Here is a 15,316-nt window from a genome sequence, read left to right as displayed (position 1 = left end):
ATCATGAGCAAAGTTAAAAATTCATTAACTTTATTGCTAAATAGATTGTTTTCAATAAAATAACCCCTTCAGTAGTTGTCTGTTCAAATAGAGGAATCAGGACACTCTTTAATATACAGTCATTTTTGACAAAATTTAATTATTTTATTTGTTATTTAGATTTATTTTTGCATCACTCTACATTGTTTTGTCTCTTTTATAAATCTGGACTTTTTAGGACTTACAATATCAATTCGGAACATTTATAAAAGATGTTCTCTCCTTCAATTGCAGCATATTACAAAAAAATAAGACACATAATACATATTTTAAATTATCAATAACATTCATTACTAATAAAACTGAAATAAACAATAAATACCCACATAGGGGGGAAAAATCATTTTAGTGTATTTTTTTTAAATCAAATACATCTTTCTTCCCTGTGTTGATCAATGATTTGCTTCAGGAAAAGCAACAAATAGGCCCTTTATTAATAGCATTTTTAGCTGTTTGGAATGATGACACTTAATAGACAAAATGAAGCACTGCTGTTCAAAGGTACCCCATGTGAATCGATATTAAGCATTGCCATCATTAGCTTGCGATGAATGATTGCCTGCAATTATATAGATTATGGCATTAATCATGTGTTTAATTGGCCTTTTGTAGGCTCATTATTAATTCACAACGGCAGGGAATAGAGTATGTTCTTTTATTTATTCATGCTTTCTATCTTTTTTTTCCCCCCTCTCTCTCAACACTGGCCGTCTTGTGCACTCTGATTGGCGCGTGCGTAAATGAGTCAAGTGTGTGAACGTAGATGGGAGCAGTTGGGAACTTTTCCTTTCATGTGGTAGTCCTATCCAATCATTGTCAGATATATATGCAAAACAAAATGGAATCTCATGACTGGCAGGTTTATTTTTCTTGCTCTCTTCATAGGCTGTGCATTCATTTGTTCATTTTTTTTTTTTAATTATATGAATATATGTTCTATATCCTAGCATTCATTATGTTATGCTACAGTTCAAATCATTAAAAATAAGACCATTCTTTTTAAAACATGTTACTATTTTTGAAAAAAATAACATTTATTCCAAACAAAATTTACAAAAATTACACTCAACAGTTTTTTTAATGATATGAAAATATGTTATATATCCTAGCATTCATTATGTTATGCTACAGTTCAAATCATTAAAAATAAGATCATTCTTTTTAAAACATGTTACTATTTTTGAAAAAAAATAACATTTATTCCAAACAAAATTAACAAAAATCACACTCAAGTTTTTTTAATGATATGAAAATATGTTATATATCCTAGCATTCATTATGTTATGCTACAGTTCAAACCATTCTTTTGAAAACTATTTGTGAAAATAATAACATTTATTCCAAGTCCTAAAAAGCCCAATTGCACACATTAAAAAAACATAAAATGAAAACAATTAAGATATTTGCATTCTGCATACTTATATATATAAAAGGAAAAAATACATTTTTAACATGTCAGAAGGCATAGATACGTCTTATTTTACCGCACATGTACAGTAAAGGGAAAATAAATAGTGACCTTGAAAAGTTGTATTCACTAATGCTATGCAATTATTATATTATTCCTTGCATACACCTCAAATTCAACCCAACATTTGCATCAAATCATGCATCATAACCATAAAACATACTGCAAGGTTGGTTTTATTTTTTAGAATTTTTTATTGGAGTATATGAATATATAGATTCTGTTTTGTTCTTCCCCTTCTCATGTGTATTCATTCCTGTGTGCGTATGTGAATCTGATCCCAGAATTCCATTGGTGATACATTCGAAAACCACAGATAGGAAGTCAAACTCTTAATTATTTAGACGAGGTGTTATCAAAGCAGCCCTCCTCCTTCCTCCCTCCCTCCCTCCCTCCTTTTTCTCCTTCCCTCATCATTCCATCAATTTCACCTTCTTGCTATTACTTCCATCCAAATCGAGCATTTACATACATTTGTCCTTTCCCTCGTCCCTCCATTGACGACGCCTTTGCTGTCACGTCGGCAGGCCGCGTCTCCTTGCGCCGTGTTTCCGGTGACAGTTGACCCCATCATCTTATCATATTCCCTGACGCAAACAAGCAATGGCAAACTGTCAATAAAATTCCATTTTGGTTCTGTTACTTTGATTGCCGTCACAACAAACACAGGCATGCAGAAAATAAGTTAAAAATGCCACCAGTTTTTTTTTCTTTTTTGGGGGGGTTTGTCTTAATTATACATCCTATACTGTCAAAGTTCTGAATCACTCTCTTTCTCTGCCATGTACACACACACACACACACACACACGCATTGGAATGACAGTTTTGTCTTGTTCGGCTGGCATCACAATGTCCTCCACCTGTTTTTCACTTGCTAGTGATCACTGTTAAAATGATTGAAGCTTCCTCTCCCTTTCCATAATCAGGCATATAAGCACACGCGGAATGTATGAGCGCATGTACGTGCACTCTCTCATCTCTATATTCATTTCTCCCAAGTATACACACACACACACACACACACACACACACACACACTAAGTGATTCACTAACAGAACAACACTGCCCTCTTTAGGCACAGTGATATTGGTCGCTCATCTGTGTGCATTCAGTAGAAGGCATGGAATTAACCTAGTCAATTTAAAGATTAAAGTTGGTTAAATTTAGTATATTATTCTGTTCTCTATATTTTTTCCTTGCATTACGTTATAAACGGTGTGACTTATATTTACATTTTGGCCATCATTCAATCCCCTCTTCATCTTCTTTGCATTTTTTTATTGACTATATTGACTGTTATATTCAGTGTCTCGCTACGTCGTTACAAATAGTAGACATATACAATGCTACAATATGCGCATACATCCTTATTTACACTGTTAAATGGTGGAACATGGCCAAAAGAAATATTTTCTTTATTTAAAACACAACCAGTTGTGAGAACACACACACAGATGAACAAATTTTACAGCATTTTTATCATTAACTATATGATTTTTAAATATGAATACATAAATGAATCAAAAGTTCATTAAAACTAAAGGATATATACATTTAATTCAATGTTTGTCAATTTGTACTTCATCGCTTGCCCATTGACAACAACAGACTACAACAAAAGGTCTTTATTTAATGCCGTTAACAGCACTAGGCGTTCAATCCGTTTTGACTGGGAGGTCTGGCAGCGGACTGGTCTGGGTTTAAATAAATTCCCCACAAAGGGTTAATTAAGGAAGAGGGCCCGCCACGAGGCATGTTAAGCAGTGGAGAGCGATGTTGGGAACTGTGGTGATGCTCTCTGTTGTGCATTTTACATAGTATGTGTTATTGTGTGCGTATCCGTGTCCCATGTGTCTGCCCCGGTTGAGTAGCACTCTCAGCTGACACACACAGTAGGGTCTCTCTAGCTAGCATCTAAACACAGACTATGGGGAAACCTGCATTAGGAGACTTGGATCATTGACTAAATTATGACATTAAAATGGCTTAATTTTCCAATAATTCAATGTTTGATATTTTAGCATTATGAGATATTCTAACCACCTAGGAATAAAGAATACATTCACATTTTCTGGCCTATCCATATTATTTATTGCTTGATATGAAAATGTATCACCTATGTAATATACATACTTCAAGTGCGGATCTTCCCGCAGTTGCCACCACGTATTGTCGGACTCATCATTTGAAGTAAAACTGTTTTACGTCTTTTGGTTTGTCGTCAATTTGATTTGCAAGCTGTTGTATGCGCTTGCCTGCTAAGTGAATAGCCATAAAACATTCAGTCAAGTCCCATCACACCTTGAAGCATTTGCATTTGCTTTAGTTTTCACTTTACCCTTGTGTATCAGGAACTAGAAAGTACTAAAAGAGTGCAATTTTTCAAGTGTATTTCCTGAAATTTAAAAAAATGCCCTTAGATTTGGCCACAAATAAATCAAACCTGCACTTAAAGATCCACTCAAGTGGCTTTGTGATTTCTTTAAGACTGCATAGCAAGGTAGCCCATAAATAAATCATGTCAGGATGCCGTAGCCTAAACGCATACCAAGGTATCATAATTATCATAGATCAAAAGCTGATGACATTACCGCGTCGGACCGCTTCCATTGCGTGTCAGTGCCGCAGCTGCCCGTCTTTACATTGTTTCATTATTGAGTTATGGCATGCATAATTTAGCACAGACAGATATGGATCCATCCGTTGAGAGTGGCAAGAATGAAGGGTGGGGATAGCAGCTCCAACAATACATGTTGGGAAAACTGCATTCTTTTTTATTTGTTCATATACATTTATTAAGAATTTTAAAAAGCCAGTTTTCTACTTTGAATGAAGGGGACTTCCATTGTTGTCAATGGCAGGCAACAATACATTTAAAAAATATAATAAAATAAATCACCTCCAGAGTGTTACTTGGTTCTGTAACTATATTTTTCATTGTATTGATATTGTATTGATTACCATTTTCTTAACTTGTGAATTAATGTATTTCTCTCTAATGTATTCTATTACAAAGATACATACATAGTAAATAAGTGTTATGTTATAGAAATCCAATAATGTTGTAGCCAACAAATATATTAGCTTTTTAATGACCAAAAATGGTCACTGGTCCTGTAAAGAGTACAATTTTAAGAAGAATATATGCATGACATGGTGTATTATACATATTAATCATCCTCTTTATGCCCTGTAGGTTTACAGCCTTTCACAGACTACACTTTTGTGCTGGTGGCTTGCACAGCTGTGGGATGCGGTGCCAGTTCACCTTCTACAGGACGCACTTTACAAGCCTCTCCCACAGGTATAGACACATACACACACCCCCACCAATAAGTTTCCATGTAGAGTCATAAAGATGGAAAAAGTAAAAACAAAATGTTTACTATGCATACTACTTTCTCATCCCATTTTACACACATTTTTAATGGCGATTTTCTACTACACTGACACAACATTTAATGAATTTTGAATATTTCAAAATGAATTTTGATCTAGTTATATACCCTTCTATTCTGCTTTTTGTGCTGCCGTCGATAGCTCGTTAATCCCCTTAAGCCCCTCCCTCCATTTATACCAGTATCTTTTCGTCACTGACGGCACCGCCAAATAAATCAATCACGTCAACTTAAATTAATTAAAACCGTGCAATTTACGGTAACCTATTTTCCGCCCGACGCGTGTGGGTTGATTATTGGAAAACATTTTTAATTGGAAGCTGAAAAAGTTGAATTACATCATGAAAATATCATAAATTAATATTTTTGAAAGAGTGCAGAAATCCTTCAGGAACTGACTTGATTTACTTGCTGTCTTTTAGAGCTCATGGAGAATTATGTCTCGTCTTTTTCTGTCATTGAAACATAACGAATGGTTGCTTGCGTCTTTTAACAAACGGCACTTTGTATATAACACAGTCGAAAATGTCAAATAAAATCAATTCGTGAAATTTCCATATAAAAAATGGTATTTGGCTGTTTTTCCATTGCATGTGCAAACATGACTTTTATTGTGACATTAAAATCATTCATCACTGAAGTTGAGAGTAGTAATCTTCAACTCGGGTGGGTAACTTTTTACTACCATGGGCCCTTTAAATGTAGTAATGCAATGTTTATTATTGAATACACATGATAAAGACTTTTTACAATTAGTTCACTGATATTTAGTTTACCGTATTTTCACGACAATACGGTGCACTTAAAAGTCTTAGATTTTCTCCAAAACAGACAGTGCGCCTTATAATCCAGTGCGCCTTATATATGGAGGGGGAAAAAAAACAGAAAACCAAAAACGACAAACCACCACTGTCGGATATTTAAAAAAACACAAACGCCTGAACTAAAACAATTCTGTTAAATATGTAGATGCCATCTTAGTTTACAACATCTTCCATCATATAGCTCCTCCCCCACTGCAAGATTTTACACAAAAAAATCCAAGACATCAACAATGGCTGGCTCTAGAGGTGACTGTAAAGTAGTGAGTGCTTTATACCTGGAGGTCAATAGCAATTAACCGTATTTTCACGACTATAAGGCACACTTAAAAGTCTTAAATTTTCTCTAAAATAGACAGTGCGCCTTATAATTCAGTGCACCCTATAATACAGTGCGCTTTATAATACAATGGGCCGTATAATAAAGTGCGCCTTATATATGGAATAAATGTCATTCTTTGAGGGTGCGCCTTATAATGTGGTGCGCCTTATAGTCATGAAAATATGGTAGTTATTTTGTTGCTTTTGAATGTAGGTGTGCTTGATCAAATGCTTTCTTATCTGTAGCAATTCATAGTTTTCCTTTCTTTCTTTCCATTTCTAGGTGTATGGTCCAAACCCAGACATGTGATAGTCAACACATCTGTAGTGAAACTGTTCTGGGATCAGCCATCCAGGCCCAATGGACTCATCTTCCAATACAAACTACGTAGAGACGGTCGCACTATTTTTACCGGAAACCACCGTGGCCGGAATTTTACCGACGCTGGACTATTGCCAGACCGCAGGTGCGTAAGCTTGTCAGAACATAAACACATCACCTTCCAAAATTAAAAAAAAAACACTGCACTTTTAGCGTCATCATTAATTAAATTCCAGATTTGGATGCATGTTTGTGTCGTCTTAATCGGGGTGACCCAGCTTTAAAGGCTGAGCTATCAGTTTATCCGTGTCTCCCTCTGAGGACTTCACTCTCTATATGTCTGTTTGTGCCATTTAATGTGCAAATATTTGAATTGCCAATGATGCAAACATACTCGTCCCTGACACACACGCACAAAGCAAAAACAGAAATCTGCTCTGACTTTTGCTTGCAGACAGCAGTGGAGCAGAGAATTTTATGTATTTGTTTATTTTCATTTAACCTTTATTAATCGGCCTTTTTCCAAGACGGATTTGCTGTTTTATTTATGAGGCTGTAAAATTATACCCTTGCTTTGATGAATAGATAAACTCAGACAAGATTATAACAAAAGTATATACGTATATGTATAGCATACGTATAAAATCAATAAAGTAGCAAAACTACTACTACCAGTTCTTCTTCCACTAGTTTAACAACAACATAGCTTCATTGCAAAGCGCTCTCCCCTTGTGGCGACCATAGTCAAAACTTTTTTCCATTCATTCATTTATTATGTGCATCCGCATGAGAGTCTCTAGAGCCTATCCCTAGATGGGTCGCCATCATGACGACATTCAATTTTCCTTAATTCTATACAGTCTGCCACAGGGCATCTCCGTCCTGAATCCCTCACTCCACAGCACCTTTTTTTTCCCAAGAATCCTCTTCATTCCTTTCCATCCTCTCTCCTCCTTCCCCCCACCCTTCACCTCCTTCTCCCAATTCGGCCCCCTAACCGCGAATTACACCCGGAGCCGCGGCCTCATTATCTAAACAGACTCGTGTGTCCAGGCATGACTTTGTGCTTGTGCACCAACCAGTCTGCTCCGAGTGGCCATTGATTATTTATGACAATGTTGATTAGCTGTCACTTTCCTTGGGCACTGCAGGAAGTGTCTAAGATGACGAGAGAATTAACCTACTCCCCGTGGCAAGCCTCACAGAACACACATGCATGCATAGCCACAAGGAACCGCCTACAAATAGTACACTCACACATAAATTGTTTGATTTTTTTTTAGTTTTTTTTAACTTTTGTTTAGTGTTTAGTTTCTTCTTTTTAGTCACAATAGTCGATGAAAACATCAACTAAAAAGTAGTAGTTGAACATCTTGAACCTATCCCCAGCCAAATGTGTGCAGTAGCTCTGCATTTGTTGTCCAACCTTCCTACCCTGGATGTTTTTTGGGATCCAGGAGGAAACCAGAATACACAAGAAAAGCCCACACAGGCAGGGCAGAACATGCACACACAGGAAGGTTGGAACCCCTCGGGATTGAACCTTCGATCTCAGAACTCCTAAATGAATGTTCTAACCACCCGAAGCATAATGAATGAAACTAAAGTGAATACAAACATAAATTGACTCTACTGATGGTCTCCAATCACACTCGAACACTGTTTTTTATTTTTATTTTAATTCTAATTTCCATTTTCATTTTTATTTTATTTTATTTTTTTATTTATTTTTAAGGTTTGTAACTCATTTGACAGCATGAGCTCCCCAATTCCTGTCAACCCGTGTAACTTGGACGTGTAGAGCTGTCAGTGGCCGCTAGTGAGTAAAATCAATCCCAATTTGTCCTCCTATTCATTCTCTAATTCCTCTCTTCTTTCCATTTCTCCTTTTCATCATTTTAAGTGTTTTTTTCTCCCCTTTCCCTCCATATTTTTATGTCCATGCCAGTATAAACATATGAGTCGCCATTAATACCTTTTTTCCTGCCTGCCTTCTAAACCTCTGCCAAGGTGCTAATGGCCTCCTGTTTAAAATGCTCAGCCCAGGAACAATAACCCAGCACCGCCACCTATTAATGCATGTGTGCCCGAGTTTATAGCAAATTAAAGGCTTTTAATGTTAAATGGCATACCACTTACACAGCTAATGTAGGCTTTAGCGCCAGCCAGCCGCACACTCTTAAAAGGGAAATCTATCTTATGATGTCATGAGCGAGTGTGTCGGTAGAGGTGCCGTTGGAAAAGTGCATGAGGATGATGGAGAGAGAGAGAGAGAGATGTTTCCATGTCACGAGAAAGATTGCACAAAGCAACCTAGGAAAATAATAGAGCTTGAAGTAAATTATACAGGTCAAATTCGTGTTTTTTGGTTCAAATATCTTAACAAACAAGGTTTGAAGAAGTATTGCTCTATGAATGGATTAAAGCAAGGGACTTGAACGTCCGTCGTATCGGCAGGAATGAGGTTACGTATGCCTTAAGTGTAATGAACAGACTCTTCTAATTGACTCTGACTTCTACTGTGAGTGGAGTGAAGAAAGGACAGCTGTAAAGTGAGACCTAAGGCTGCTTCGGGTTAAAAGTACTATATTTTGCTCCAATTTACTTGAATATTTTAACACATGCTGACTGAGGAATCGTCATGCTGCCAAACACACTAAGGAGTTTCATTATAGGCATTTTTTTAACCATTAATTGTTGTATTTCTTTTTTTTAAAAAGCTGCCTCCTTACTTTTTCATGTTATTTAATTCATGTACAAGAATGTTTTAATTTTTACTCATTTTTTTTGTCTTTACAGTAAGTGACCATACATAATATATACCATAAAATCTACAATTACTTGTATAGTAACTGTATTATTAAGGTAAAATTTATTGTTCTAGACATTTTCAATGCATTCATTCTCTCCATGAAGTGAGATCATGGTTAAGGTCACCTTGCATAAAGACTTCACATCACCCATTTTGCAGTGTATATTTGGCTCTTCTGCTTAAGTATTGTTATTAACCACTGTCAAAAATGACATATGCAGTGTGTATGGAACCATTGCAAAGAGAGCAAGCCTCCCCACCCCTGTATTCTTTAACATAGTCTTCTCAATTATTTTTTGTTATGTCTCTCCCCCATTGGAACAAGTGTTGCACAGTAATAGTAAGTATTTCGAGGAAAATATTGAAATACTTGTTTATGGAACTCTTGAGACATGTTTTAAATGGAATATACTTTGCATATTTTGTCATTTCACTGTCATTGGCTGAAATCAGATTTATATTTAGATAATTTGGGTACCATAAGGATCTCGATGATGTAAGCATAGCTAGAGACATCACAATTACAATCATTTAATATTCAAAATAATACAAGAGCGGCTCAAAACCAGAATCAAGAGAAACCTCCTACTAAAATAAACCTAAGAACGACACTAAATATATTTCCTACTCTCATGTGTACATAAAGTAGCTGGACGTTTCTTCTCTGTAATCATAAATGTTTTTGTGTCTTCTCTTTAGATATGTTTATGAACTGGAAGCCATCACTGGTGGCGGTACTGGTTTGAGTGACAAACATGTTATAAAAACACCCTTCTCATGTCCCACTGGGATCCCAATTCCACACAATGTGACAGTGAGCGGCCCCCACTCCATCTCCTTGGCCTGGACCCCTCCTGGTGAGTCGCAGTCCAAACAGATGGATGGTCATTTTCACAGTGTCTTCATCAAAATGACATGCAGATTAGTCACCATTGTCATGGTGTTTAATGATACAATTAACTATAAAATACATATTTGTCTCATCGTGACAGCTAAGTGTGCATGTGTGTGTATGATGACACTTATTTTTGTAGTAGTGCCAGTTTACATTCATTTTTAAAATCTTTTTCACACAATTTTAAGCCTATGAAAAATGATGTAGTCTTTATAAATGTTCGATCACTTGATGAGATTCAGGACTCGCCTAATATTTATATTGCTGAAGGTTTATAGTTTTACTATCGCTGGTAATGGGCTGATAAATTCTACCATTAATAATCTCACATTTATTTCCATTTTTAACCCAACTCAACACTGAGCAGAAGATGTTTCCCATTTGAATTGCCTCTTGCTCAGGTCAGCAACAAACAATATCCCAAAGTAGCTTACTAGTCACCCTCTGGCCTCTCTGGATCTGGATCACACACACTCACACACTCACGCAGACACACACACACAGTCATGCACTTTGGACTGAGTTTCATGCTTATGGGCTAGTGATTGTCTGCCCTAACCCATCTATCGCTGCTCATTAAGCTCTCATTAGCATGATTTCCTATCTCGTGAACTGCTTATAGGGCCAACCAGCACAGACACTTCACTTTGTTGTGCTTGTGGCTTGGTGTGCAGTTTTGCTAGAGTGTGCCTGTGTATGTGTTTATGCACACTGTGGAGATATTTCCATAGGCAGGTCTATTCTATTGTCATTATGGCTTGATTTTAAAGGTGAGGAAATATCGTCTGGGTTCTCACGCTTGGTTAACTCTGAGAGTCTGGAGTGTCTCCGATGGATGTGCGTGTCTGTGTGTGTGTATGTGTGGGTCGCTCTATGGGAGTGCACTTGTTTGTGTGTGCATGCATATCCATCGTTTATACACATACACTAAAAATAAAAAACAAATGCATTGCTATTAAAATGACATAATCATTGTTGCATACAGGTCCAAAAAGCTATGTATTTTTTTTAAGAAAAAAATAGAATTACACGTCAAAGTTAACAAGGAGGAGGTGTTTCTATTGTAAATATTACTTGGTGTGTGGGGTATGTGACAAAGGCTGCTCCTTTTTAAAGTCCATTGTACCAGAATTGCTCAAGTGTGTGCGGTGTGTTTATCTAGCCGCATGTGTGCCTATGTAAGTTGGTATGAGGGGTGAATAATTGAAGTCTTTCATTTGTCCGGTAATCAGTTCGCTCTCCAAGATATCTAAAGTTCATGAATGTTGAATTACCCATCACAATACAGTTGGCCTGAATTATGGAAAATCCTCCAGGGAGGAAGTTGACAGAGTCCATTTATATGTGGGGTCACTGTGTTTCTTTATACATTACATCAATTTACTTCTGCCTGTTTGGGAGTCCACAGTTAAGATTTAGTTAGTTAGTTTTCAGCACAAGATATAAAACTGATATTGTTGAAAAATATCTGGGGTATATTTATGTTATGGGGATGAAAGACAAAACATTCCCACATCTACTTAATCCTTTCATAGGAAAGTGATTGAACTCATTGCTTCCTACGCCTAGCCGGACGTTTGGTCACCCGGACGTTTGGTCGCCCAGACGTTTGGTCGCCGGTCTTTTTGTCCGCCGACCAAACGACCAAGTAACCTTCCTACTGACAGCGTTAGAAGTCCAATCCATTTTGACTGGGATCACTGGCACATTTTGGGACATGTAAACCACACTTGTATACCAAATGTTAATATTGTGGCCAACAAGACCCAAAATATGATAGCACGAAAGTGGACGCCAGATATTTCTTCAGTTTTTTTAATTACCAAAAACTCTCACTATCCAGATTATGATGTTGTATAGAAGATAGTATTGATTGTGTGTTTTCCTTTTTCCACAGCCCGCTTCAACATTAGTCAACCTGTAAATTACAACATCCTTTTGAATCCTGGAAGTGAAGGGGCCACAGTGCATCCCACAGGTCAAGATCTGAATCTCACCGTGAAAGGTCTTCAGCCTTTCACCAACTACAATGTGCACGTGCAAGCTTGTCAAAATGGTTTGTGTCTAATGCCAAGTTAATATCTGTGCATATTAGTATCAGTATCACATACCTGGAAATGTCACCAAACTCTTCGGTTGTGTCCCATTGTACACATAGAAGCGTGTTGTGTTGGAGAGAGTGTGAATGTCCGGACTTTGGAAAGTGGGCCCAAACATTTATCGCCACCCATAGTAAGAAGGGCCGGTGCAAGTTTCTTGGAGATCAGCTGGTCTCCACCCGAACAACCCAATGGCGTCATCACCTCATACCACATATACAGGTACCATTCATGGATTAAATGTTAACATTGTAGAACATTCCTCAAAGTTCAGGTAAAATATTTCTTCAAGTGGATCATTAGTTTGTGTGTGCATGTATGGCAGTGTGTTTTGAGTTGCCATTGAAGGTCATGCTCTGTGTGTTGACCAAAGAATGTGTGATCTGGATGCAGGGTCAGATTGAACTAAGCCCTTTAAGTCCTCAGGAAACATACATTAGCATAGGAGCACACATACGCACACTGACACACCTGGTGTGATGGGATTTAGCCAGACAGCGACAAAAGTAGTAGTAGTTGTATTTTTGGTCACAGACTCAAATTCATGGCAACACTGCTCAATCCCCCGTTGTTTGCTTTGCAAAATCTGCAAAAAATGCAAAAGTCGTGAAAGACGAAAAAACGTGACAAATAGGGTTTTACTTTATTAAAGTGGCCAAAAGGGATTTTTTTAACGTGTTATGACATCTTTTCTTGTGTAGTCAATTTCATCCTTGGTCATATTTGGTATAGTGTGGAATAAAACGGAATAATACATCTCTTTTTGTCTTAGGTACCAAGTGGAAAAAGAGGAGGAACTACTAGTTTTCATCTGGTCCAGTGGACCGCTAGAGTTTTTCGATGCAAGCTCCTCCTTACAACCCTTCACCTACTACCAGTACAGGCTTCAAGCCTACAACTCAAAAGGCTCGGTTCTGAGTCACAGCACGTTAGCCCGTACACTGACCTCTGAACCTAAAGATCTGAGCCCGCCCACTGCCACGCCTACTGGTGAGTTGCCAGAATTGTATAGGTTTTTTTATTTTTTTATTCTTGTATCGTGTGATGAATCCTGTATGTCGCACACAGGTGCATATTCTATTCATTTGAAATGGAGTGGGCCAAAACAGCCCAACGGAGTCATTGTGCATTATAAATTGCTTTACAAAAAGCACCATTCGGACCCAACACTGAACTCACCTGAAGTCACTGCACTTACTGTGAAGGTAAAATTGCTCATCTGCATGGTTTCATTCCTTCCTTCATTCATATTTGTAAATATATTCAATGCTCTCAATAGGAAAATAACCAAATATTACAAAGTATGTTAATATATAAGAATGTATTAGAATGTGCTATTTTTTTCTTGGGACCCAACCCAAGACAAAATGATGTTCCAGTTTTGTAGGAATCACATTGACTATAGCAAAATGTCTGTTGGGCAGTTGTTAGTATAAATCAAGTTATTTAGGGGAGGGGTGGGAAGGAGAAGAGCAGCAATATCAGTCTCAGAGTAAAAGAGGCGTGTAGGACCAATACTGGGGGTGAGGCAGGGTGATAGATCAGGAGGAAGAGGAAAGAGAGTTAAATGAGGAGAAGAGATACAAGTATGGATCTACATTCTGTCCAAATGCGTGGCCTCTTCTCCATCTGTGACCTTTGGCTTGTCACTCATAATTAATACGAGATGTAAATGGAGACCTTTCACCTTCTCATTTATATGGAACACTGTTTATGAGTGTGTATGTGTGTGAGCCAGAAGCTCATTGACATGGCAAAGACTTATTTGGTGCTGATCCTTTGTCACGTACCTGCCTTCACCTGCTTTTATACCAACATACTAAATAATTTTCGTGAGAACAGTTGTTCTTACACACAGTGCCGTATTTACTGGACTGTAAGCTCCACTTGTGTTGCAGTTTGCCTGGCCCTGCAACTTGTATTTGGTATTTTTTTTCTCTCTCTGACCAACCACCAACACTCTGTCTTTGTTGTGTGTTCTTAGGCTGATGCGACTGAAAAATAATAGATTTAAACAAGTTATTGTATATCTGAAGTGGGATCCAGACTTCTGAGAACCACACACACTTTTATATATATTTTCTATCCATGTAGTTACATCGTTTCTTGCAGGAATGTGTGTGTCTGTGGCGTATCCATTGGACATTTGTGTGTGTATTGATCTTGAGCTGAGTTGGGAACCTTGTTCTGTGCCAGCCTGGCTGATTAATGGGGTCGTCATGGCAATCGGACGGAATGAGGGTACAGAGCACAGGCGGCCTGCGTTGCTAGACCCCGACACACTGCTTGGCACTGTCTCTCTCACACACACACACTCTCACTTTGCACGTTTTCTTTCGCCATGCGCTGCAATTCAGTGACAGACCTGTTAGTCACTCAGACATGGCTGTCAGACTTACTTTCTTGTATTCTGCTGCTATTTTTGGTCCTCCTCTTTCTTGCTCTAAGAGCTTCATTTCTATTTAAGATCTGCTCTTTTCTCTACTCTGGGAGTGGGCCTTATAACAGTATTGGATAAAAAACTACTGAAGTCATAATGCATGCTCGTTTTTTTAATGTATTTTGGCAAAATAAATGCAGACTATCCTCATGTTTCAAGATGCTGATTTGACGTAACATTGAAGTCTACCACGGTTTCCTTATATGCTTCAACTTTTTCAAAATGTTGAAAAATAAGGCTGTCACGACATGCCCCAAAGTGTAACTAAAGGCTCAGCAGAGTAAGAACAACACGGCATGTTTAATAGCTGGCCACTTGGTCCGAAGAGACGGACAGGTTTAGAATTGTTCCGCCTTGGCGGAGGTCTAGGCTCGACTGCGTGCTATTCTGCTTCTTCCTCAGCTTTTCTCCCTCCTTTTTTTATAGTTAATTTCCACACTAGACCGATTCTCATTACTCAGGTTTATTTTTGCTTGATCACCACATTCTTAGAGTAGACTTTAGAGGACAAAAAGCCACACATTTGTTTAGTGGAGCTTGCTTCAAGGCCCTTTCTTCTGCCGTTCTTCATTTTCGCCGCCGTTACACCTTCCCTGTTTTTCTACCCATTTCCCTACATATACAACATTGATCAGCCATTTTAGTTTATTTTTATAACTCAAGCTTCTCATATCAAGTTGCTGTCATTTTTGTCTGGT

General features: G+C 37.8%; 1 protein-coding gene across 1 annotated transcript in view; it reads left to right on the top strand.

The window, feature by feature from the left end:
• The window catches only part of ush2a (Usher syndrome 2A (autosomal recessive, mild)), a 130,180-nt gene that overhangs the window by 95,293 nt on the left and 19,571 nt on the right, over positions 1 to 15,316 (top strand). The window contains exons 68-74 of the mRNA XM_077713040.1: positions 4,707 to 4,814; positions 6,334 to 6,517; positions 9,884 to 10,041; positions 11,977 to 12,135; positions 12,238 to 12,400; positions 12,951 to 13,168; positions 13,247 to 13,383. Of these exons, the coding sequence (XP_077569166.1) occupies positions 4,707 to 4,814; positions 6,334 to 6,517; positions 9,884 to 10,041; positions 11,977 to 12,135; positions 12,238 to 12,400; positions 12,951 to 13,168; positions 13,247 to 13,383 (1,127 nt within the window). The remainder of the gene's footprint in view (positions 1 to 4,706; positions 4,815 to 6,333; positions 6,518 to 9,883; positions 10,042 to 11,976; positions 12,136 to 12,237; positions 12,401 to 12,950; positions 13,169 to 13,246; positions 13,384 to 15,316) is intronic.

This window comes from Stigmatopora nigra, chromosome 3 (assembly GCF_051989575.1).
Source record: "Stigmatopora nigra isolate UIUO_SnigA chromosome 3, RoL_Snig_1.1, whole genome shotgun sequence".
NCBI classification, from domain to species: Eukaryota; Metazoa; Chordata; class Actinopteri; order Syngnathiformes; family Syngnathidae; genus Stigmatopora; species Stigmatopora nigra.
The sequence above is the reverse complement of the archived record's forward strand: the minus strand, read 5'-3'. Positions and strand labels throughout refer to the sequence as shown.